At 40.8% G+C, this 27,034-nt stretch overlaps 1 protein-coding gene across 6 annotated transcripts in view; it reads left to right on the top strand.

Moving 5' to 3' along the window:
- Positions 1-27,034, top strand: part of TEC (tec protein tyrosine kinase) — a 151,145-nt gene that overhangs the window by 87,691 nt on the left and 36,420 nt on the right. For 5 of the 6 annotated variants that reach the window (XM_043448245.1, XM_043448240.1, XM_043448239.1 and 2 more), the window contains 4 exons: positions 17,603-17,707; positions 21,632-21,713; positions 22,428-22,556; positions 26,855-26,901. In XM_043448245.1, the coding sequence (XP_043304180.1) occupies positions 17,603-17,707; positions 21,632-21,713; positions 22,428-22,556; positions 26,855-26,901 (363 nt within the window). The remainder of the gene's footprint in view (positions 1-17,602; positions 17,708-21,631; positions 21,714-22,427; positions 22,557-26,854; positions 26,902-27,034) is intronic. The other variant, XM_043448244.1, reaches the window with a different exon arrangement.

Here is a 27,034-nt window from a genome sequence, read left to right as displayed (position 1 = left end):
CTCTGAACTTTATAAGGTGGATGCACCTATCATTTCCATTTTACAGATGAGGAAACTGGAGGATAAGGAGGTTGAGTGCCTCGTCCAGGGTTGCAGAGCCAGGAATCCAGCTGAAGCTGCCTGATTCATACATAAGGATCAGGCTTCTATTCATCTTTATGTTCAGCAGAAAGAAGAACTCTTCCTCAAGAAAGCTTAGGACACTTGTTAAGGTGTGCCCTTGTAGTAACTACTGTCAACAGTATACTTTGAAGAAAGAGCAGTTTTGTGCCAAAGATGCTCTCTGCTGTGGCATGTAAAGGCTGTGAGCTGCCAGAGATCAACTGTTTCTAACGTAAAAGGAAGTGCTCATATAGTAGTTTGCAGATTCAGTATTGGTTTCATACTGTAAGAGAGAGCTAAAATAGCCTCACAGGGTGAAAATAGTACAGTCACGTGAAGCATCAATAGTCCTTTTTAAAAAACAGAATTATCAGACCCATGAAATAGAGGTTAATCTCTTTTTCCAGATGAAAAGAGTGGATGTTGGTAGATACTTGTCATTTCTATTTTATCCTTCTGTAATGTTAGGGAACTGATATTTGTCCTGACCCAGGGAAGAATCTCATTCATGCCATTTTATTTTCTAAGCTACAAACAAATTTGATATCAGTTCTCAGAAGACCTTTCCTGGCGTCTAGAAGGTAGGTGTGAGGGTCTTTCTTTTAATAGAACTAGAAACTTTTCCTTTATGTTCCCTAAGGACTAATGTTGTTTTAAAATAATATTAATAGCTAAATTTATCAAACATTGGCTATTTGTCAGCTTTGTTTTGAGAGCTTAACGTGAATTGACTCTTCATTTCTTTTTTTTTTTTTTTTTTTTTTTTTTTTTTTTTTTTTTTTTTTTTTTTTTTTTTTATTTATTTATTTATTTTTTTTATTTTTTTTTAATTTTTTTATTAGTTGGAGGCTAATTGCTTCACAACATTTCAGTGGGTTTTGTCATACATTGATATGAATCAGCCATAGATTTACACTTATTCCCCATCCCGATCCCCCCTCCCATCTCCCTCTCCACCCGATTCCTCTGGGTCCTCCCAGTGAGGTGTGGTGCTGTTATGCATCCTTTGGAATAGCTAAAGGCACTGAAGCTCAGGAAGGTTGAGTAGCTTGTTCAAGGAGACACAACAAGTAAGTGACAGAGCTGAGATTCAAACCCAGGCATTCTGACTCCAGAGTCTTGCCTCTTAAACAGTAAGCTCTTGTTAGAGTCCTGCTGGTTCTTAGTCTAATGAGGTATAAGATATATAATGCAAAGTAAAAATGATTTTTCCTTTTATTATTATCTTAAATTATTATTATTATTTATTTATTTGGCGGCACCTGGTCTTAGTGATAGCACACAGAATCTTCAGTCTTCTTTGTGGCATGCAGAGTCTTTAGTTGCGGCCTGTGGGATCTGCTTCCTTGACCAGGGATCGAGCCTGGGCCCCCTACATTGGGATGTCAGAGTCTTAATCACTGGACACCAGAGAGATCCCAGTTTATTGTTTTTAGCAGCCTGGGCCCTTGCACGCCAAAATATAATCATTCAATGCCATGGTTCCTCATTTCCTTTAAGGTTAAGTGCAACCCCTATAATCAGAGCCTTCCGTAGTCTGGTCCCTTCTCACCCTCCCACTCTCCCTGCTGCCTCTTCCACTTGTCCTTCTCAGTTATCTGAACATGCGGGTACACTGACATCCCTAAATATGCTTTGCTCCTTAGCCTATGATATTCTAGTTGTCAGTAATACTCTTTTTCTTTGCTTGGAAAACTCTTCTTTAGGACTCAAGGTGCAGCTCAAAGAGGCACCTTCTCCATGCAACCTTCTCTGACTCTTCTCCTGGAAGAATCAACCTCTTCTTCCTTTGTGTCCCACTGCATTTTGTTCAGGAAAGAACCTTCCACACTGCCTCACAAGTAATCATCTCTTCCCAATCAGCTGGAAATTCCTGAGAACAGGAGCAGGTGCTACATAAATGTTGGCTGTGAGAGCTGGAGGGGTGAGGAGGTGCAGGGGAGACACTTGAAAGGTCTGAGGATATGGGGGTTAGTTCCAGATACTTAATATCCTGTGTGTGGAATGTAAGACTTTTTGATTTGGGGACATAAACTATTCACCTATTCATACTTCCTTTCATAACTTGAAATGAAGAGTGTACGAGTTACATTGTTCACAACTGTGATATCCATGAAACAAGCAACAGTGAAATAACTCTCAATTTGGCAATTGAAATAGTGTGTGTGATTTAAAATAATTGTGCTGATTCTAGGTTAACTGTCTGATGTTTTAATTTGATTAAGTTGAATCTAATTCCAATTCCAATGTTTTCTGGGTTACCCATACCACATATCCATTGAGTTCCCACTGTGCTGGGCGCTGGTGGCGACCACACGAGGCAGGCGGCCATCCCCAGCCCTTCTATTATGGACATTGAGTACTCCATGAGAGTCTCACAGTTAGCTACATATTATGATATGTAGAAGTTAGAAAAAATACTCTCAGAAAAAGTACAGGCTGCTTTTCTTTCAGAGTGTGAGGTATGTGAGTAGGACCAAAACGTTTTCTAAAGGTACAAAATGTATTAAGTGGAACCACCTGAAATTACCAGTATTTGATCATTTTTCACTTATAAAAGGGCAGTTTCTTATGGTTTGACCTAATATTACCTTTGTGAATTGATGAGAAAAGCCACCTCTCTTTCTGAATCCACTTAAAAGCCTGTGCTTGGTAATATGGAGGTTTCAGATATACTCACAGAAGTCATTTTCTATAGAAACTCCTACAAGTTCCTTGAAAGCCTCGCAAGGCTGGTTGCTGTCTAGGTGGTGTGATATGGTCCCTGTGTGCTCGGAAGGGAGATAAGGGGGTAAGGAAGAGAAAATCAAGCAGATAATGCCCCCTCACAGGTGCTGGTGGGCCCGCAGTGAGTGTAGCCTGGCTCTTGGGCTATGGGAGTCATGTATTTGGCATTGGAGAGCATCTCTTGGAATGGCCATATATTCTGCAACATGGATTAATTTTTATTAGATTATTTGAGCGTTAATTGTATTAGCAATAGCAGAGTAAGAGAGGATGAATAGTTTAGGGATGGCCCCCAGCTGTGATAATCAATAAAGAGTAGAGTAGCACAGTCTAGAGCTCTGTCTTCATTTGCTGTTGGTCAGTTGGTTTAATGTCAGTGTCCCCATGTATCTAATTATACAATGCAGATGCTAAATAACTCATTTTTTTCCAGTAAGATCAGTCATTTTATAATTAGACTTGAAGCACTTAGAGATTGATGGATGCAAAGAGTCGAGTAAATGAGACCTCTCAGAGCACTGTGTGAACATCAGGAATTGTGTTGGTTCCTCTTTTGAATCCAGTATTCACAGTACCAACAAGGATAGCTAAATCTGTATTAGCAGCACTTAAGCAATTTGTTCATCTCTACTTTTTTTTTTTTTTTTTACCAGTTTATAATGCACACTTTCTGTATTTTCACAAGGAATTTTTGTAAGCATATTCAACAATGCTCTGATCAGGATTTTAAAAAATGTGATGGGAAGAAATATTTTTTTAGACTTTTCAAACATAATCAAGTGTGGGCAGAATGGTGCACTGACTTGTATGTACCCAGCACTCGGCTAAAGAACCCCAAGTCGCACTCCCCACGCCAGCTCGGTTATCTCGTGGCACATCCTTCCCACTCTCAGGATCTTATGGAAATCACATCGCTTCTTCTACAGGTGCTTCAGTGTCCATCCCCAAAAGACACGAGTACCCATCTCTCTGCTGCTCTGTTTTCATGGAAGTACATTTGGTTTGCAGTGTTGTGTTGGCTTCAGGCACACAGCAAAGCTAGACACATGTATGTCTGTCTTCTCTTTTTCAGATTCTTTTCCCTTATTGCAAATATTGACCACGGTTCCCTGGGCTGTGCAGTAGGTCCTTGTTGATTATTTTACATATAGGAGTGTGTATATGTTAGTTCCAAACTTCTAGTTTCTCTCTCCTCCTGCCTTTCCCCTTTGGTGACCATAAGTTTGCTTTCTGTCTGTGAGTCTGTTTCTGTTTTGTATGTAAGTTCATTTGTATCATATTTCCTTTTTTTTTTTTTTTAACAAAGTCTGCATCTTAGTTAGAAACTTAATACTATCACATATCTCAAAATATATCAACAGAACTTCCTTGATGGCATAAAGTAGGCCCAGTTAGTGGAAGAAATTGTTTTTAAAATAGTTTTATCTGTAGAATGTTCACAATTAAGAGATTGTGCTGTCAACGTTTTCTGTAAATTAATAGTAACACAAAGTAAATATACCTATAGAGACAATAGTAAAAGCAGTGGTTAGCACCCATTAGGCCTCCAGAAATCCGTGGAACTAGGCAATTTTGTGTATTTCTCTTTGAATATCTTACTGTGGGGAGAACTGATAGACAGTTCATCTTTTCTGATGAGAGATCTCGATATAAGATACACATTTTCTCTTTCTTGCTGGTGTTGTCCCGTGTGATTCCTTCTCCCCATGTCCACCTCCTCATTCTCCTTCCCTTCACCCCTGTCTCTTAGGCACTCTAGAAGCAAAAGGAAGGAACTTTCCCCAGCATGACTGAGTATCTTTACTGGGAAAAAGGAAGGATGTTGCTTTCTTGCGGGCAGCAAGCTATCTAGGGAAGCTACGTTATATGTAGTTGAATATTTTAAAGGTATTTTAGTGAACAGACTGCAGGATGATCTTGTTAACATTGGCGCAAACTAGAGAAATGTCATATATGATCTAGTAGAAACTTATTTAAAGACCAAGTTCATGCACTGGTCTTGCAGGATCCTAGCACGGCTCGGTTTATTTTAGAGAAATCTTATCTCCAAATCATACTTCTCTGCAAGCATCTTTGTGGTCCACTCACATCAGATAAGCAGAGAGAAGGGTTTTTTTTTTTTTTTAGTGGAGGACCTGGAGGTCTGGCGTGGGCAGTGTGGAGATAAAGTTCCCAAGAGGTTGTGAGCCTCCTAACATTCCCCTTGCTCAGAAACCCAGTCCTGCCTGAATGTCATGGGTCAGCCTCCAGGATGAGGCTGGGGGCAGTCACCACAGGGGTTTCCCACCCCTGGGACTATTGTTTCTCTGAACAATCACTTCATCAATCCATTTGGCCACGATGGAAATACTGGGAGTGGGGGTGGAAATCGTACCCCTAATTGTGCTGCAGAAGTAGGTTCATGCCCACATGCAAAAGCCACAGAGTTTGCACTCACTGCCCTGCCAGCCACCACTTATCCCGGAAATTGCATTTTCAGCTTTGCCCTGTTTGCTGTCTGTACTTCTCACCCACCAGAAACTCACAAAGCTTCTCTCTCCTAAGCTCCTCTTGATTAGAAATCATGTTTTTGTGATTCTAGTTATTTGTACTTTCAAAAAGATATAAAATGTCATTAAAAAAAAACCTGAGCACATGAAGTGTTCACTGAAGAGTCTCAGAACATGTGTGAGCAGACGTGTGCAGTCGCGTCCATGTAGGACGGAGCCCCTGGCACAGAAGTAACGCTCTGCTTGTCACTGGTAACCGTGGAAACTTGAGAACGGAAACCTAGGTTAAAGAACTTCCCTTCCTTTATCCCCTTCCTTCCCTTTTACTACTTAAACCTACACACAAAAGAGATTTGCAGTGGCTTATCCAGTGATTACCTTCTCTGTGGTTGAGGAGGGGTCCCTTGACAGAGTTGTGTTTCTGAGAATTGTAATGTGACAGTTACTGTGTTCATTTGTAGTCACACATTCAGCAATGTGCTTTGAACAGGAGGGCAGAAAAAGGGCCTCTTAGGTCCTGGAAATCTGTGGCGTGCCTGTGCCCATCTGGGGTGGTGTATGTCTGAGACAGCAGTGGCAGAAAGAAAGCTAGCTGAAGTGAAAGTGAAAGTTGCTCAGTCCTGTCTCCCTCTTTGTGGCCCCATGGACTGTAGTCCATGGAGTTCTCTAGGCCAGAATATTGGAGTGGGTAGCCTTTCCCTTCTCCAGGGGAACTTCCCGACCCAGGAGCTGGAAACTGCTAGCACTGTCAGACAGACAGCTAGTGGGGGGCTGCGTATGGCGCAGGGGTCCTGCTCTGTGATGACCTAGATTGGTGGGGTGGCGTGGGTGCGGGAGGGAGACTCAAGAGGGAGGTGATATCTGCATACGTTTAGCTTATTCACATTATTGTACAGCAGAAATTAACACAACACTGTAAAGCAGTTATCCTCTAATTTAACAAAAAGTGATGGCTGTTGATGACAGGATATTGTGAAATCAGATCCAAGGAAGGCCTCCTCCCTGCATCTTCGCTGAATTCTCTTCTGTTCATTCATGTTTTCATTCATTCATGTCCGACTCTGTGACCCTGTGGACTGTCGCCTGCCAGGCTCCTCCTTCCATGGCATTCTCCAGGCAAGAATGCTGGAGTAGGTTGGCATTTCCTGCTCCAGGGGATCTTCCTGACCCAGGGATCGAACCCAAGTCTCCTGCATCTCCTGCAGTGGCAGGTGGGTTCTTTACCACTATGCCACCGGGGAAGCATTCATTCATTCATTCATGCACAAGTCATCAGGTACCTGCCACATGTCAGGTGCTGCGGACGAGGTGGGTGTGTCTTTCCCAGTCGGTGACCTTTATCCTGCCTGCCTTAAGGAGTGGGTGATGAGAAGGGGAGAAAGAGGAGGGTAGGGCTGGGCACCAGCATGAGGGGAAGGTATTAAATTAATTTTATTTCTTAACCAGAAAAAATTTAGCACTGGATGAATCAGGTGAGTTGTTTCTAAATCAGAACAAATACTAAGGCAGAGCCTTCATTTAATTGAGAGCTGATTGATTACCTATTTCATTTTTATACCATTTTTTTTCTTTGGTTGTTATTAAGTTTTCTGTATTTGATTTATTTATCTAAAACTTTTTTATATAGGTCATTATAGAGTATTGAGTAGAGTTCCCTTTGCTATACAGTAGGTCCTTATTAGTTATCCATTGTATATAGTAGGGCATACATGTCAATCCCAATCTCCAATTTATCCCTCCTGCCTTTACCTCCTGGTAACCGTAAGATTGTTTTCTACATCTGTAACTCTTTTTCTGTTCTGTAAATAAGTTCATTTGTACCATTTTTTTCAATTCTATGTGTAAGCAATATCATACCGTATTTGTCTTTCTCTGTCTGACTTAACTTCACTCAGTATGACAATCTCTGAGTTCATTTAATTTTCTGCAAATGGCATTATTTTGTTCTTTTTTTATAGCAGAGTACTATTCATTGTAGGGCTTCGCAAGTGGCTCAAGTGGTAAAGAAGACTAAGAGTAAGTGGCTTAAGTGTTAGTTGCTCAGTCGTTTCTGACTCTTTGCAACCCCATTGACTGTAGCCTCTCCAGACTCCTCCGTTCATGGGATTTTCCAGGCAAGAATACTGGAGTAGGTTGTCATTCCCTTCTTCAGGGGATCTTCCATACCTAGGGATCGAATCTGGGTCTCCCAGATTACAGGCAGATTCTTTACCATCTGACCCACCGTGGAAGCCCAAGCAGTAAAGAATCTGCCTGCCAGTGCAGGCAGTGCAGTGGATGTGGGTTTGATCCCTGCGTCAGGAAGTGCCTCTGAAGGAGGAAATGACAACTCACTCTAGTATTCTTGCCTGCAAAATCTTATGACATAGGAGCCTGCAGGCTGCAGTCCATGGGATCTTGAAGAGCTGGACACAACTGAGTGACGGAGCGTGCAACATTCTGTTGCGTATGTGTACCACATCTTTATGCGCTCCTCTGTCGATGAGCATTTAGACCGCTTTCATGTCCTGTGGAAGAGAAAAAAAAGTGAAAGTGTTAGTTGCTCAGTCGTGTCTGATTCTTTGTGACCCCATGGACTGTAGCTTGCCAGGCTCCTCTGTCCATGAATTGTCCAGGCAAGAATATTGGAGTGGGTAGCCATTCTGTTTTCCAGGGGATCTTCCTGACTCAGGGATTGAACCTGGGTTTCCTGCATTGCAGGTGAATTCTTTCCTGTCTGAGCCACTGTAAATTGTGCTGCAATTAACGTTGGGATGCATGCATCTTTTCAAATACTGATTTCCTTTGGGTAGATGCCAAGAGAAGGATTACTGGATCCTGTGGTAACTCTGTGTTTAGTTTTTAAAAGAACCTCCATACTGTCTCCATAGTGGCTGTCATACATGCCCACCAACAGTGTTGGAGAGTCCCCTTTTCTCTACACCCTCTCTAGCATTTATTATTTGTAGATTTTTTATGACCCTTCTGACTGTGTGAGGTTTTGATTTGCATTGGGCATCTTTTTCATGTACTTTTTTGGCTACCCGTATGTCTTCCTTGGAGGAATGTCTATGTAGATCTTCCACTCATTTTTTGATTGGGTGTTTTTTTTTTAAGATTTTCTTTTTCTGTGAACCACGTTTAAAGTCTTTATTGAATTTATTAATATAGCTTCCATTGTTTTGGTTTTTTGACCTCAAGGCATGTGGGATATTAGCTCCCCAACTGGGGGTCCATCCCACATCCTCTGCACTGGAAGGTAAAGTCTGAAGTGCTGGAGCATGAGCTGTTTGAAGTCTATGATTTAGAACAGTAAATTATTAGCAAAGAATTTCTTAGTTTCTAAATGGTCCCAGATTTCAAGGTCCCTGAAGGCAGGGGCCTTATTTTTTTTCCTGCTTTGTTGAGGTTATAATTGATATATAGTAAACTGCATGACAGTGGCTACCCACTCCAGTATTCTGGTCTGGAGAATTCCACAGACTGTATAGTCCACGGGGTCACAAAGAGTTGAACATGACTGAACGACTTTCACTTTCAAACTACGTGTATTATTTGAGGAGTCTTGACATATGTATATATCTGTGAGGCCATTACTACAGTAAAATATTGAATATCCATTACTGCTCAAATTTTCCTCATGCTTTTTTTGTAATTCGTACCCCTTCTTTCTACCTCACTATCCCTAGGTAATCACTCATTTGATTTTTGGCACTATAGTTTGCGTATATGAGAATTTTGAAATAAACTCATATAGCATTTACTCTTTAAAAAGCTAGCTTCTTTCACCTGTTATTTTGAAATACATCCATTTTATTGTATCAGTGTTGCATTTCTTTTTATTGCTGTAATCTGTTTCATTGTTTGTCCAGTCACCTGTTGATGGTCGTTCAGGTTGTTTCCAGTTTTCTTTTTTTTTTTTGACTTTTATTTATTTTTTATTTTTTTTATTTTTTCCATTTATTTTTATTAGTTGGAGGCTAATTACTTTACAATATTGTAGTGGTTTTTGTCATACATTGACATGAATCAGCCATGGATTTACATGTATTCCCCATCCAGTTTTCAACTAATACAAATAAAGCTGCTGGGGAGAACATTTTAGTAGATGTAAGAGAGCTTTGTTAATCTGAGGGTGGCAGAATAATCATAATTTAGTATAGAAGGTGACTTTATGGATTTCTGTTTGTGATCTTAGTGTTTGCATGTGGCAATTAGTAGTTCTAAAAACTGAAAAATTTATGCATAATATAATAAACACTGGTTGATATTACTTTCACTTACGCTCCTTTGGCCAGAGATTGGGCACACAGTCTTACCCAAATGCATGGAGATGGGAAAATACAGTCTAGCTGGGCACCCAGGAAGAAGGGGAAAATCCGGCAGTCGAGATCACTAGCATCATCTCTGCTCCCTGGGGTTCATAGTCTTTGGATTGAATTGATTAATTCTGGAATTCATTGAATTTGGATGTCTGTCACATGTAATTTATAAAGTAAGAGATCTATATATGTTGATTTCTACATAACTCATTCAGTTTTTACTAACTTTAAGAATTTAAGTAAATTACTTTTAGACTTACTTGCAAATACTTGTCTCAGTAGGTTTTGCTTTCAACTATGATAAAACATAACTGGTAATAGTTTTAAAAAGTGCCCTTGGGTTGCAAAAGGGTGTTAGGAAAAGGGTGCCAGAATTACAGAAATATCGTTAGGAGGAAATGGTTACTTGGTGGGGGCGGGGGGGGGGGGGATAAAAACTTCAACTTTGAATACAGTGAAAAACAGTCTCCGGAAACCTTATAATCATCTCTATCAGCACAATATTATTTGAAGATTATTATGTGATTTTGGAAATGAAATTTTTTTGTCTTCAGATTCCTTGTAACTTATGCTGTTTTTGTTCTGGATGTTATGTTAGAAACCATAATCTTCATAATGAGCCACGCTTATGTATGTAACTACTGGCTTCTTAATGTAAAAGTACTCTTTTTATTTGTTTTTTTGATTACAGTCACTTTGTAAATTGTAAGGCCCTTATGTCAGTTATTATTATGAGCTGGTTAAAAGGGAGGAAAATAATAAGATGCCAAGTTTTTGGTTTAGTTTTCTTCTAGTTTTTCACTGGAATTTAGAACTTAGTGAAGCAGGGACGTTTCATCATAGAATTACCAAGTTGGAAATGACTTTATATTTTATTTATTCTTCTTCTTCTGATACTGGAAAGGCCTACATCAAAGTTATTCCCAGTATCCACATGCACACAGTCATAACCATCCTGAGGTTTTCCTTGTTTCTTATGATTAATGTGTCCTGTTGCTCTTGAGGCCCATTCTTTTAGCTCTATTCTGAGTGGAAAGGGAAAACAACCTTCATGTGTGAGATAGGCCTTTTTACTCATTTGAGATTTTTGGTAGATACATCATTGTATTTCTTTCCTTTTCAAGAGTTGATTGAAAACTCTGTGGCCTTTTAGTATCGACCCCTCTGAAGTTTCAGTGTCAACTTGATTATTCCTTTCCTTAACCTTAGCAAATGGCTAGTTATAAATCCCATCAGGGCAAAGTCTGTGCTTTTAAAATCTCTATCATGGTTCTTTGGTATCTCTGTGCTTGGTGGTAGAAGGAAACCAAAATCAATCTTTAATTAATGTGACTGAGTGAAGAAATGGTCATGATAGAATATAGTGAATGTCACTAGTAAGCTTTGATGCTGCCCATCTGCTGAGGGCTGTGAAGTTTAAGAACTTCACTTGTATATTATTATATATAACATATCTTTTGCCTGTATTCTCTGGAAGGTCCTTTGTCATTAAACATGCCATGTCAACAGCCATCTTTGGATTTGTATTTATGGTCTGTTTTAATTGTTGTATCCTTGGGAGAAAACGGAAGCTGACTGAACACTAAACAATTTAGCTGGACCAGATGGAGTCCTAACAAAAGCATGGCAGTGTGTGTGCAACTAACTGGTTTGAGGTGTGCTTCTAAGGTGTGCTGTGTGTGTGTTCAGTCATTCAGTTGTGTCTGACTCTGCAACCTCATGGGTTATAGCCCACCAGGCTTCTCTGTCCATGGAGTTTTAATTCCATGGTTTGGGGAGAGAGATTCAATTCCAGCAAATAGCCCAGCTCTCACATTCAAGTAAGCTGTTAGTTTGAATCTTATTTACTGTCCAGTTTTGTTTGCATTTAATTGGTGAACTTGCTTTGATCTTATACTTATTAAGAGTTATAAACATAGAAATTTCCACTGAGTTTGTTTGTACTCAGTTAAGTGATATCAAGTTACTAAAGAGTACGTGGCACTAGAGAATTCAGGACTGGAATTAGAGTTAAGGTCCTGGTTTGTTGTATGACTTCTGGCCAATTAATTATACGCTGTCAGCCTTGATTTCTTCATCGGTAAAGTGGGGTGACAGCTCTCATAACGCTGTGAGGACTCATTGAGTTACCGTTAAAGATGCACATAGTGCCTGGCTCAGAGTAATTGATACGTTTTGACATAAGTAATTTATTTTCTTAAAATAAGTGTTCACGAATACTCAGGCTTGAGAGACCAGGAGTCAGGTAAAAGCTTCTGTGATTTTGAAAGATGTGGTTTCAGTTCTGGCTCAGCCACTCACTACCTCTCTACTCAGTTTCCTAACAACTTCCCAGGGTTTTGTGAAGATGAATTAATAGTAGATACTGCCATTTAGAGAGTGACTTCCCTGTACCAGCCACTGTACTGAGCACCTTTGTACCTTATCTTTTTTCCTGCTTAGAGCTTAGTGAAATGAGCAGTGAAATTATCCTTTATCCTTAGTGAAATTATCCTGTACCTACAGAGGAACCCAGAGAAGGCGGAATGTGGCTGGACTCAGGATCTGCCTGCCTCCAAAGTTCATGCCCCCGACCTGAGGTCCCTGCAGTGCACAGGTGATTCATCCAGTAGCTTTCTTCTGTGGCAGGCAGCTGAGAATAACCACATTAGGAATAAAAGTTGTGATATAGGGGGAAAGGAAGGAACCATTAAGAGTATCAGAGGGAAACTCTTATTGCGCATAGTAAGTCTTAGGAGAGGGGTGTAGAAAGGAAGAACTGAGGGTGTTCTGCAGATAAACCTGGGGCCAGCTCTGCATATTTGTATATAGTCATAAAAATTTAGTTTAATTTAGAGTTGTTATTGATATTTTAAAAAATATTTTAATTCCAGAAATTAAAGGAAAATAGTGTATCTTGTAAGACTTTCCCAGGGGCAGGTTCTCTTTCATCTAATTCCAGTTCTACTGTTCTGTTGATGTGTTGTTTTACACAAGTCATATTTCGTCTGTCTCTCTAGTTTCCCTATTTAAACAATGGACAAAGTAACCATTAGTTACCCATTCCTAATTTGGTCTCAAATAATCATTCTGGTGTCCTTTCCTACACTTCCCCTGAACCACTTTGAACTTCAGCCACAGTGAATTTCTGTTCCCTAAATCAGTGCTTTGTTGTTTTTTCCGCCTGAGTTCTCTTCTCCACTTTCTCTAAAAGAAAACTCGTACTTATCTTTTAAAAACCAAATCAAAATATCAGTTCCTCCCTGAAACTTCCCTGGCTTTTCCTGGCTCATTCCATAGCATACCATGACACTTGACTTCCATCTTTATTTGATTGTGAATCATTCCCCACTTCTCCTTCCACCTACCATATTATTGTGAGCTCCTCTTGAGGGGACTCTCAGCCTCCTTCCGTAACGCTGAGGCTGCAGCACACAGCGCTGGGCTTGGTGTCTGATCAGTGTTTGCTGGCAGGATAGGTAAAGTAATGAATGACCACTAAGTGTGTACCTTTATCCGTAAATTTCATAGCGAAGTATTTGCGTTAATAAGCCCAAATGTTAGTATAGTACAGTAGATTATATATCATGGGATGTGTATTTAGGGGGGCATAAACCAGCCCACCCCCAATTTTCCTATATAGATTAATTGGCATCTGTCAGCCGCTTTTAGTTGCAGGGGCAGGTGGTGAGTGGACATGGGTGTCTCAGAAACTGATGATGGTCTGCTGCTCAAGAGCCAAGAGAGCTGGCAGGTGATAAATGACCCCAGAGCAGTGTCTGAAAAAGCTCCATGATGTATCAACAGGGATTTCTCCAGGGTTGGGGGATTAAAGGTCGTTTGATTTTCTTTGTGCTATTAATATTTTCTAAGGTTTCTATAGTGAACACGTGTGACTTATTAATAGGATCGCAGTTTCTTCTGCCCACTAACTGGCACAAGCCCAGGAACAGGGTGGTAGCCTTGTCTAACTAGACCCCTTGGCCTGTGCACCAGATTCTTTACAAGCTGGTCCCTGCTCACCTGCCTCATGTGCCCTGGGCTTCAGCCACGCTTTTTTTCCTACTTATTTATTTTATATAGCTAACACTCACAGATATCATATTACAGATCACTCTTTACAGCATTTTGCAAATGCTAACTCATTTAACTCTCTTAACTATCTGATAATCTCTATGAAGTGGGTACTATTATTATTCCCATTTTATAGTTGAGGCAACTGAGGTCATTTTGGAATGTTTTTCATCCCATGGGCTGTGATTTTCACTCCTTTCCTACCGTATTATCAGAATTTCTTTTCTGAAATGAATCATATAAGCCTTGGTTCCCCAGTGTTCTCTTAGCATCTTTTTTATATCCAGTACTTACTGTATATTGCTGAGTTAGCATGTATGTCTCTCCCACAGGTAAACTTGGGCAAGTTCCTTAGTTTCTGTTTCCTTCTTCTGTAAGATGTGTCTGTTAACTGTCAATTCACAGAAATGGCACAGTACTTGGATTGCATGTTCAGGAACTGCGCTTTCTCTCTCTGGACTTGGGGTGCCCCTTACCGCAGCGGCTGGCACAGAGCAGGTGTTGCCCTGTGAGAGGTGAGTGGGAGAGACGGAAGGAAAACGAGAGGGACCTGCAGTCAGAGCCTCGGCAGGACGGAGTAGCAGCACCCCCTGAATGCCTTGTAAAGGCCTGAGCGGAAGATGGCTGAGCGAAGGCCATTGGGTTTGGTCATGAGTGGTGTTTTTGAGAACAATTTTTAGCAGCTGTGGCGAGAAGGGAGGCAGGCAGATTGCATGTGGTTAAGGAGGAGTGGGTGGGAAGGAAATGAAGGCTGAAGGTGTAATACCTCTCTTTCAGGAAGGGAAGGCCAGAAGAAGGTCCTTGGTGTGGATGGCAGAGGCCTGACGGTGTCTATAGCAGAGGTCCCCAACCTCTAGGCTTGGGACCAGTACCTGCTGTCAGATTGCTAATTGCTGTCTAATTGCCGGCAGCAACATTAGGTCAGAAATAAAGTGCACAGTAAATGCAATGCGCTTGAAAAATCCTGAAACCAGTCCCCCACCACATAGTCCCTGGAAAAGCTGTCTTCCTCGAAATTGGTCCCTGGTGCCAAAAAGCTGGGGGACTGCTGGTCTGTAGGCAGGAGAAGCAGAGGCCTTCGAAGAGTGCGGCCGTGAAGAGCTTTCCTCTGCCTGTTGGGGCGGAAGCTCAGGCCATGCTCAGAATCCATGTTGCCCCATCGGGGACTTGGCTGCATTAATTTTGTCACCTGTTTGCAGCTGGGGCATCCAAGGTTGAGGGAGCTTTAGGAGCAGTTTGTGATCCTTGGGTGATATGTTTAACCTGTCTGAGGTGCAGTTTCCTCATCTGTAAAGTGAGAATCTGGTGAGCATAGAAAGAAATGAGGTCTGTTAAGTGCCAACTACTGTGTCCTTAGCTGTTGTGTCCTTTTAACCTTCTCATAGAGACAGGATGAAAGAGAAGAAAAGAAGGGTGAATCTTAGGGTGTTTTAGGCCTGCAAAAGTAAGAAGTCAGGGGTGTGCTTGTGGGATGGCTTCTCTCTTCTCCATGAGGTAGTGACAGGGATGGTCCACTGGGACAAGGGGAATGGGTGGGGTTTGTAGCTCTGTAGCGTTTATGAGCGGAGAAGGCAATGGCACCCCGCTCCAGTCCTCTTGCCTGGAGAATCCCACGGGCGGAGGAGCCTGGTAGGCTGCAGTCCATGGGGTCGCTGGGAGTTGGACACGACTGAGTGACTTCACTTTCACTTTTCACTTTCATGCATTGGAGAAGGAAATGGCAACCCACTCCAGTGTTCTTGCCTGGAGAATCCCAGGGATGGTGGAGCCTGGTGGGCTGCCGTCTATGGGGTCACACAGAGTCGGACACGACGGAAGCGACTTAGCAGCAGCAGCAGCAGCAGGATTGTTTTGTGACCTGCTGCTGCCAGGCATGCAGGAGCAGAAGAAGGTATGGGTAGAACTGGGGACTGACAGAAATGTCAGTGGGGGATGGGGATTCCTGTGTGGGGGTGGGTTGGGGAGAGGGAGAGAGAGATGGGGGTGGAGGGAGGGAGGGAGACAGGGAGGATGGATGCACTGGTAAAATAACGGCCAGATAACAAATGGGAGCTGGTAGTCTGGGGGGGTGGTCTGGTCTAAGGGTGATGGTAGTAGTAAAACACAGAGCTGCTTATAAGGAGCAGGGTAGGACTCCAAAGGTTGTGGCCAGAAGGGAGTTTCAAAGTATTAGATGAAGCAGTTTTGAATGGCCAGGCCCGGGGCATGCCTGGTTCACGCCAGATACTACAGTATTCTTCATCTTCATTTCTCTTCTATTCTTTGTCATATGACTCTGTACATTCTCTTCTAAAGTAATCTTAGTCTTTATGCAGCTTTTCGTATGGGATGTATCAGTTAATATTATTCAGTAAACATTTTTTTATTTCTACACTATGCTTGGAATCATTTTTAAGGAATACACTACGCCAAGTTGTCTTTGCACATACTACTTTGTATTCTTCTCGATATTTTCCCTGGGATAAATTCTCACATGTGAGATCATTATGCTCAAGGATGTTAATATTTTGGAGGGAGAAGTCCTGGTATGTCTTTAGCTACTTGCTGTAGGGAGATTTGCAGTGAGCAGGGAGGGAGGGCAATAAGGAAGGAAAAAAAAAGAAAAAAAAAGTCAAACAGACTCTGAATGGAGGCTTTACTTGAGCATACGTCCTCATCACATCCTCCTGAGTTCTGTGTGCTAGAGTGGAAGATGTCACTGGCTGGAGTTTGCGTCTGTGATCGAGTGCATGGACTTTTGCTTGGTTTGTCTCTGATGCTTTCTTTTTTGGGTTATGAGAGTTGGCTGTCATCTAGAAGTTAAGGTGTGTGTCTGTGAGGAAGGCAGCAATCAAAGGGAGTCTCTTTCTCAGTTCTAGACCTTTCTGGAGAGGGCAAGGACAGAGCAATTTCAGCTTTGAAAATTAAAGGGCTTAATTATTTTGATTATAATCCTCATAGTGTTAGTATTTTGAATAATTTTAGCAATACAGGGAGACATGATTTAGATAATTATTAAGGAAATTATAATGTTTTCAATCAGTGATTTTTATTTTTTTATTTTTATTATTTTTATTTTTTTTTAATAAAAAGTTTTATTGGAGAAAAATAGAACCACCACGTACACAGGGAAAAGAGCACAAAAATTCAACTGATACAGAACTGAAAGTCACAACTACCCAATATTGTTTGCGATTACTTTTCAATTTCTTAAATGGCTTCCCTCAATTTTTTAAATAGCCTTGCCAATTTTCAGCTGAAATAGAATCAAGTTTTCAAAAAATTAAGAGCCTCAGCGAAGGGACCAGCTTTTAAGATAACAAAGGTGACACCAAGCGTCTCCTAATAGGACCAATTCTACTGAAAAATTCCTGAAGCACATAACTACTGAGTCTGGTAGAACAGTAGCTCAGAGACCATCAGGGATTAGTTAGAACACTGACTCAGACGGTCCAGTATGCAGAGAGGGCAAACAAAAAGGCTGCATTTCCCTGTCAGATGAGTTCACAGAAGAAAACCAAGGAGGTGCTAAGAAAATACAGGCAATGGCTGCTCAAAATAATTAAGAAGGCATTCTAAATACCACATATTATTAGACAACAGTGTGTAAAGTGATGCAATTAGAAAACAGGCAACTTAAAAAAAAATATGGTCACAGGTCTTTGAGAACTCAAGAAAACAATCAATAGCAAACACAAGAGCTGAAAGTCTTCTCAGCTGAGGGGTGAAAGTGAAAGTGAAAGTGAAGTCGCTCAGTCATATCCGACTCTTTGCGACCCCGTGGACTGTAGCCCACCAGGCTCCTCCATCCATGGGATTCTCTAGGCAAGAATACTGGAGTGGGTTGCCATTTCCTTCTCCACAATCAGTGATTTTTAAAACAAATATTGCTATTAATAACATTTTCCCTTTAATTTATGATTGAAACGGTTCTCTCTCTTTTTTTAACAGAAAAAGTACAGAAAGGGATTTATTGATGTGTCAAAAATCAAGTGTGTGGAAATAGTGAAGAACGATGATGGTGTCATTCCCTGTCAAAATAAATATCCATTTCAGGTGAGCTGACATATTTTTTCGACAGCGAATTTCTGGGCTTTTAGTCATGTTTACTATTTCACATTAAAGTTTCCTGTCATTGCTTTGTTGATTGATTTCTTGCAGCTTTGTTGAAGTATTAATATAATTGACCCATAAGAATCGTATATATGTAAGGTGTAGATTTGGTGTTCTGATACATGTTAACAGTGTGAGATGATTGCTACAATCAAGCCAGTTAACATATCCATCATTTCACATAGTTACCATTTTCTTTCCTTCCCCCCTTCCTTGTTTTTTCTCCAGTGGTGAGATACTTATCTACCTTCTTAGCAAATTTCACATATGTAGTGTTGTTAACTGCTATCCCCATGCTGTACGTTAGATCTCCAGAACTCATTCTTCTTGCATAACTTCGGCTTTGTACGCTTTGACCAACATCTCCCAGTGCTCCTCCTACCTGCCCCTGTCAGCCACTCTTTTGCTGTTTCTATGAGTGTGTTTAAGATTCCACATCTGTGATCATGCAGTGTGTATCTTCCTATGTCTGGTTTATTTCACTTATCATAATGCCCTCCAGGTTTATCCATGTTGGGCAAGTGGCAGGGTTTTTCTTTTTTAAAGGTACATAATACTCCACTGTGTGTATATGTGTGTGTGTGTGTGTAAAACAGTTGTTTTTATTCATTTACCTGTCTGTGGACATCTCCTCATGTTTACCAACTAGATGGCTCTTAGAACCCTCTCCTTTTTGGGTTTTTATGGGGGCTTCATTACTTAGGCACGGGTGATTACATCATTGGCCATTGATGATTGAACTCAATCACAGCGCCTCTGTCCTTCTCGGAGTCTCCACCTCCGAGGAGTGGGACTGAAAGTTCCAATACTATAATCACAGGGTTGGCTTCACTGGCACCCAGCACCCTCCCCCACCCTCTCCCGACTGTCACCTCATTAGCATAATAAAAGATACCCCTATTCTCAGCACAGGAAATTGGGAGCTCTGTGCCAGGAACCAGAACAGAGACCAAATATACGTTTGTTGTTGTAAATCACAATATCACAGGTCTCAGCTACAAATTGGCACTTGTCATGGGCACTTGCCATTTGCCTCTACAAGATGCTGCTGCAGCTGCTGACCTTCAGTACCCACTGAAAGCAGCTCAGGGTACAGAGTGGAAATGAAGCACTCTGTGTTTTAGTAAAAACTGGCAGGATAGGTCTTCTGATAGTTAGATATTTTCAGGAGCTGGTTTTATGAGCACAATTCTTGTGTCTCCTCATATCTGGAAGAGCACTAAAATCCTTCATAATGATGACTGCTTAACGATCCTAGCAGAAACCTTCTGGAAAAATATGTGCTTGATTGCATGTACCCTCCCTTCAGCAAAAATCACATATATACTGACCACCCCCCCTTGCCTCTTTGGAGCAGTTTCTCAGAGCTAGCTGATGTGCCGATTCCTGGGCTGCAGTCTCATTTTGCCCTAAATAAAACTTGCAGCTCTCACATTGTATCTTTTCAGGGTTGACACAGGTATGAAAATCATGGGCTAAATGAGGCAGCGTACACCCCCAGAGCCCTCTCTCTCAGTGCTTTATCTTTACCTCTTTACCACATCTCATTTTCTGTCTTGTAATAAGGTATTTCTTAGATTCATTTCTGTATCTCATGTAGTCCCAGCAAAGTGCTAGTTGTATGAATTAATCACCGAGTAGAATATAGCAATATTTGTTCTATGGAAGGAGATCCAACCAGTCCATCCTAAAGGACAGTCCGGAGTATTCATTGGAAGGACTGATGCTGAAGCTTAAACTCCAATACTTTGGCCACCTGATGCAAAGAACTGACTCTGGAAAAGACCCTGATGCTGGGAAAGATTGAAGGCGGGAGGAGAAGGGGACAACAGAGGATGAGATGGTTGGATGGCATCACCAACTCAATGGACATGAGTTTGAGTAAACTCCGGGAGTTGGTGATGGACAGGGAAGCCTGGCGTCCTGTGACCCATGGTGTTGCAGAGTTGGACACGACTGGGTGACTGAACTGAACTCTTCTGTGGTATTCCCATTGTTATTAGACCATATTTATTTGATTAGAATGAATGAGAAGGGATTGTTGACAAAAAACTAATCAGTCAATCTAAGAAAGAAGTGGGGATTTTTAAAACTTTTTATTTTATATTGAAGTATAATTGATTACCAATGTCATGTTAGTTTCAGGTGTATACACACACATACATACATGTATCTATTCTTTTCGGGGATTGATGTGCACATACTGCCGTGTGTGTGTGTGTGTGTGTGTGTGTGTGTGTGTGTAATTTTGGCTGTGCCGTGCAGCTTGTGAGGTCTTACTTGCCCGACCAGGGACCGAAGCTGGGCCCTGGGCAGAGAGAGCGTGGGTGAAGTCCTAACCGCTGGATTGCCAGGGAAGTGCCCACACTGCTGTATTTTAAATGGATAACCAACAGGGACCTACTGATAGCACAGGGAACTCTGCTCAATATTATGTAACAATCTAAATGGGAAAGGAATTTGAAAAAAAATGGAAAACAATTCGAGCCAGAGTTGAGGGTTATAACCTGGGAGGAGCATCTCAAAAAGCTCTGAGAACTGTTCCACCCTCTAGAAGTCAAGACACAGTTAATGATATGTTAGTTTTTGAGACAGAGGGCTGGACATCATGTGACATATTATCGACAGTTTTACAGAATCCAGATCTGAGCAGCATTGTAGTGGGTCGTGTGACCCCTTACAAGATCAAGAAGGAATGCTATCTTTTAAGGCACTGCATTGCTCCTGCTGGGAAGATGTTGCTCTTTACGGTTGAGCAGGTATTTCTGCCCATGGGGAGGTTTGATTTTCTGTCACAGAGTTACACAATGTACAGTGGGGGAGAGAGGAGGCTGAAGAGCAGAGAAGAATGTTTTGTTTACATTTCTCTTGTCTTGCCATAAAAATATGGTTTTTATTTCTCAGGATTATCTATTAAATATGGTCAGGAAGAGCCATCTGTTGATGAAAGAGCTACCTGTGTTCAATCTAGTGGCTGTTGACATAGTAAAGAGAGATTTCTAGCCAGGTATTTCTTTCAGTCAATCAGGGTGTTTCTGCCTTGTGACTGACCATCAAGGGTAAAGTGAAGACCAAAATTCTTGGGTTAGCTTCCCATGCTTTATTTTATTATTAATATTAAAGATATTAGGAATAAGACTGTCTAATTGCTCACCTGGAGGTAACTCTAAAATAGGTACTGTGGTTAAAAGTTTGGAACTTAGAGTCAGGGTCCTGGCTTTCTGGGTGATCAGCTACATGCTGATGGGCAGGTAAATTAAGGGGTAGCATTTGCAGTGTATTCTGTGTGAGTGGTGCCTCTGGGAGCTATTTAGAATTGATGTCTTAGATAGGCCTTAGTCTGCTCTTCTGCAAAATGGGAATACTAATGCCTTGATGGTAGGATTGATTGAGTTAATGTCTGTAAAGCACGAAGTTTAGAGTTGGAGTAGTCAGTGCTTAATTAAGCTACCTACCGCAGTTATTTGTAGTGGCAAAAGGAAGGTATAGGAGTGATGCTGAAAGAGTAGTCCTTTCATCTAAATATTAATCAGAAAAATACTTGATTGGAATAATCCCTGTTGTACCAAGTTTACTTAAGGAACTTTAGCTCCTTACATTGCAAGAAATAATAAGATTGGCAAAGCATGCTGGCCTCTGTACATTTTTTTCCTCCTGTAAAAGCATAGTCCTTTGCAAAATCCCACTTGATATAGACATGAAGAAACAAATTTGCTTCTGTAAGAAGGGAATCTAGGTTCTTTGGACTGAAAGCAATTAACTTTTGCTTAAAGAATTTCAGTCTTTTATTGGTTCCTGTGGTACCAAGGGCTCTGTGCTAGGTAGGAGTGCTATTTCTCACCTGTTCCATTTTTTGTTTTATTTCAGGTTGTGCATGATGCTAACACACTTTACATTTTTGCACCTAGTGCACAAAGCAGGGACCGGTGGGTGAAGAAGTTAAAAGAAGGTAAACTCATATCATGAAATATTAATCTGTGCATAATTTCAGAATATAACATTCTTATCACTAGGACAGAACTATTTTACATTTATAATCTTTTAATCTACAATAAGTGCTTCCCGAAGGTCATTCTTTTCCTGTAAGTGACACACATCGAAGATAACTTCCTTTTTTTATAATCTGGTTCCTTCAAGTGGCTTATACATAGTTTTTAAGAAAAACAAGCTTTCACTTAATGGGTAATACATTTGAAGGTGAGTAAGCATTGGGCTTTTGTGATAGCAGGATTTAGTATTTTCCAAGAAATTGTGTAGTCAACATTTGATGTGGAGCAATTGACTTGTACGTGAAGGATATTCATTTGTAATTTGTCCTGCATAATCCTCATTGCTTTCTCTGAAGAACAAAATGGCGATGGGCTGACTTTTATGTTTATCCATCACAGTGTAGCAGGGGTTGCTTCACCGTCTTAGCATAAGGGTGCCTCACCAAAAAAAGGAGGCAAAAGAGAACTGTATGAATCTTCTGAATGTTTGATTTTATGTTATGAGGATTTCCTCATAATAAACAGACCCTGGGGTCACAAAAGTGTCAGACATGACTTAGTGTCTAAACAATAACAATGAATTTGAGAAAGAGTGATCAACAGTGTTACTCAGGGAAACATTCTGTCATCTCTGCTTTATTTCACTGATCATTTAATGTATCTTTGAATTACAGAAATAAAGAACAACAATAATATTATGATTAAATATCATCCTAAATTTTGGGCAGACGGAAGTTATCAGTGTTGCAGACAAACTGAAAAACTAGCACCTGGATGTGAAAAATATAATCTTTTTGAAAGTAGTAAGTATTCATTTTATTCTATACCTGTGTTGTGCTCAGGATGTACATGCTATTGGCAAAGGGAGAAGGTGACGTGTTTTGAGTTTGCTGTTGGTTAAACACGGCCTTCAAACTCTCAGGGTAGGTGTATTCTGTAAGGGTAATTGTGAACCTAAGGAAGGACTGTCAGAGCTTTTCTCTCCTTTCCCCCCAGCTTTACTAAGGTATAATTAACAAAATTGCAACATCTTTAAAATTTACAGTGAGATGATTGGATAGACTTATCCACTGGAAAGGGTTCTTCTCATTGAGCTAATTAAAACCTCGTATGTTTACCTTTGGGGTGTGTGTGTGTATGAAAACATTTTTTTTTTTTTAATCTTTTTTTTTTTATTAAATTAATTTATTTATTTTTTCAGTGGGTTTTGTCATACATTGACATGAATCAGCAATAGTGTATGAAAACATTTAAGTTCTATTTTCTTAGAAAACTTCAATTTACATTACAAAGCTATCAGCCATAGTTGCCATGTTGCACACTAGATCCTTAGACTTTATTTGTCTTTTTTCCTGCTTTTTGTATACACACACACACACACACACACACACACAGAGTTCAGTTCAGTTGTTCAGTTGTGTCGAACTCTTTGTGACTTCATTGACTGCAGCATGCGAGGCTTCCCTGTCTATCACCAACTCCTGGAGCTTGCTCAAACTCATGTCCATCCAGTTGGTGATGCCATCCAACCAACCTCTAATGTGTTGTCCCCTTCTCCTCCTGCCTTCAATCTTTCCCAGCATCAGGATCTTTTCCAGTGAGTCAGTTCTTCACATCAGGTGGCCAAAGTACAGGGGCTTTAGCTTCAGCATTGATCCTTCCAATGAATATTCAGGACTGATTTCCTCTAGGATTGACTGGTTTGATCTTCTTGCAATCCAAGGGACTCTCAGGAGTCTTCTCTAACACCACAGTTCAAAAGCATCAATTCTTCGGTGCTCCGCTTTCTTTATGGTCCAACTCACACATCCATACATGACTAATACGAAAACCATAGCTTTGACTAGACAGACCTTTGTTGGCAAAGTAATGTCTCTGCTTTTTAATATGCTGTCCAGGTTGATCATAGCTTATCTTTCAAGGAGCAAGCCTCTTTTAATTTCATGGCTGCAGTCACCATCTGCAGTGATTTTGGAGCCCAAAAAATAAAGTCTCTCACTGTTGCCCTTGTTTCCCCGTCTATTTGCCATGAAGTGATGGGACCAGATGCCATGATTTTAGTTTTTTGAATGTTGAGTTTTAAGCCAGCTTTTTTGCTCTCCTATTTCACTTTCATCAAGAGGCTCTTTAGTTCCTCTTGGCTTTTTGCCATAAGGGTGGTGTCATCTGCATATCTGAGGTTATTGATATTTCTCCCAGCAGTCTTGATTCCAGCTTGTCCTTCATCTAGCCCAGCATTTCACATGATGTACTGTGCATTTAAGTTAAATAAGCAGGGCGACAATATACAGCCTTGATGTACTCCTTTCCCAATTTGGAAACCAGTTCATTGTTCCATGTCCACTTCCAACTGTTGCTTCTTGACCTGCATACAGATTTCTCAGGAGGCAGGTCAGGTATTCTGGTATTCCCATCTCTTTCAGAATTTTCCACAGTTTGTTGTGATCCACACAGTCAAAGGCTTTGGCATAGTCAACAATGCAGATGTTTTTCTGGAACTCTCTTTCTTTTTCTATGATCCAAAAGATGTTGGCAATATGATCTCTGGTTCCTCTGCCTTTTCTAAATCCAGCTTGGAGAATTTTGAGCATTACTTTGCTAGTGTGTGAGATGAGTGCAATTGTGCGGTTGTTTGAGCATTCTTTGGGATTGCCTTTCTTTGGAATTGGAATGAAAACCAACCTTTTCCAGTCCTGCGGCCACTGCTGAGTTTTCCAAATTTGCTGGCATATTGAGTACAGCACTTTAACAGCATCATGTTTTAGGATTTGAAATAACTCAACTGGAATTCTATTATCTCCACTAGCTTTGTTCATAGTGATGCTTCCTGAGGCTCACTTGACTTTGCACTCCAGGATTTCTGGCTCTAGGTGAGTGATCACAACATTGTGGTTATCTGGGTCATAACAACTTTTTTTATATAGTCCTTTTGTGTGTTTTTGCCACCTCTTCTTAATATCTTCTGCTTCTGTTAGGTCCATACCGTTTCTGTCCTTTATTGTGGCCATCTTTTGCATGAAATGTTCCCTTGCTATCTCTGATTTTCTTGAGAGATCTCTAGTCGTTCCCATTCTATTGTTTTCTTCTATTTCTTTGCATTGATCACTGAGGAAGACTTTCTTATCTCTGCTTGCTATTCTTTGGAACTCTGCATTCAGATGTGTGTATCTTTCCTTTTCTCCTTTGACTTTCGCCTCTCTTCTTTTCTCAGCTATTTGTAAGGCCTCCTCAGGCAACCATTTTGCCTTTTTGCATTTCTTTTTCTTGGGGGTGGTCTTGATCACTGCCTCCTGTACAATGTCATGAAACTCCATCCATAGTTCTTCAGGCACTCTGCCTATCAGATCTGATCCCTTGAATCTATTTGTCACTTCCACTGTATAATCATAAGAGATTTGATTTAGGTCATACCTGAATGGTCTGGTGGTTTTTCAACTTTCTTCAATTTAAGTCTGAATTTGGCAATAAGGAGTTCATGATCTATGCCACAGTCAGCTCCTGGTCTTGTTTTTGCTGACTGTATAGAGCTTCTCCATTTTTGGCTGCAAAGAATATAATCAATCTGATTTCAGTATTGATCATCTGGTGGTGTCCATGCGTAGAGTCATCTTTTGTGTTCTTGGAAGAGGGTGTTTGCTATGACCAGTGCGTTCTCTTGGCAGAACTCTGTTAGCCTTTGTCCTGCTCCGTTTTGTACTCTAAGGCCAAACTTGCCTGTTACGCTAGGTTTTTCTTGACTTCCTGCTTTTGCATTCCAGCCCCGTATGATGAAAAGGACATCTTTTTTTCGGTGTTAGTTCTAGATGTGTGTGTGTGTGCATGCTTAGTTGCTCAGTTGTGGTGATTCTTGTGACCCCATAGACTAGCCCGCCAGGCTCCTCTGTCCATTGGATTCTCCAGGCAAGAATCCTAGAGTAGGTTGCCATTTCCTTCTCCAGTTATATATATATATATATATATATGTACACACACACACACACACACACACATAGTAATAATTAACATACCTTATTCATCTTATAACTGTAAGCTTGTACTCTTTTACCAACATCTCTATTTTTTCCACCCCGTATCCCCTGGCAACCATTTTTCTACTCTCTCTGAGTTTGTTTATTTTTTTTAAAGATTCCCCGTATAAATCACAGCATGTGGTATTTGTCCTTTTCCGTCTGGCTTACTTCATTTAGCGTTATCCCCCCCAGCTTCACCCACGTTGTCACAAATGAGAGGATTTCCTTCTTTCCTAAGGCTGAATACTCCGCACACACCACATTTTCTGCGTCCAGTCCTCTGTTGGTGAGTGCTCAGGCTGTCTGTCCCTGGCTGTTGTGAAATGCGCTGCCGTGACCCTGGGAGCGCAGATTGTCTCCTCGAGGTACTGCTTTCTTTTCGTTCGTGTATACACCCAGAAGTGGGATTACTGGATCATCTGGTAGTTCTATTTTTAAGTTTTTTGAGGAACTTCTGTTATTTTCCACAGTGGCTACATCATTTACATTCCCACGAACAGTGCAAGAGTTCCCTTTTCTCTACATCCTTACCAGCATTTGTTATCACATGTGGGTTTTATAATTGCTATCCTAATATGTATGAGTTGGTATCTTATTCCTGGTTTTAATTTGCATTTTCCTAATGATTAGTTATGCTGAGCACCTTTTAAGGTATCTCTTGGCTGTTTGTATGTCTTCTTTTAAAAAAAAAATTCTATGTCCTTTGTCCACTTTTAATTGAGTTATTGTTTAACTGCTGGGTTGTGTGAGCTCCTTGTATATTTATGACACTGACCCCTCTCAGATATGTGGGTTGCAGATACTTTCTCCCCTTCCGTTGGTTGCCTTTTCATTTTGTTGACGGTTTTCCTTTGCTGAGCAGGAGCTTTTTGGTTCTGATGTAATCCCATTTGTTTACAATGAGTAACACATGGCCTCAATCCCTATGGCATTTTACAGTTCATTCAAGAAATCTGTTCTAAAATAGTATTACAAGCAACATGCACCAGCGTGAGTGAGTCAGAGTGGACTTCTTGTTATGTTTACTTTTCCTTAAAACTGTTGATCATTGTTAGATGGCATTTTAACCTATCTTGTTGTTGTATTTTTAGGTATAAGAAAAGCACTGCCTCCAACACCAGCGCCAGAAATAAAGAAAGTAAGGTGGTCTTTAACTTTTGGAAGTAAAGAGTCGCTCAGTCATGTCTAACTTTTTGCAACCCATGGACTATAGCCTGCTAGGCTCCACTATCCATGGGATTTTCCAGGCAAGAACACTGGAGTCAGTAGCC

The sequence above is a fragment of the Cervus canadensis genome, chromosome 26, assembly GCF_019320065.1.
Source record: "Cervus canadensis isolate Bull #8, Minnesota chromosome 26, ASM1932006v1, whole genome shotgun sequence".
In the NCBI taxonomy this organism is placed as follows: Eukaryota; Metazoa; Chordata; class Mammalia; order Artiodactyla; family Cervidae; genus Cervus; species Cervus canadensis.
Note: the sequence above shows the minus strand (reverse complement) of the source record. Positions and strands in the feature narration are given on the sequence as shown.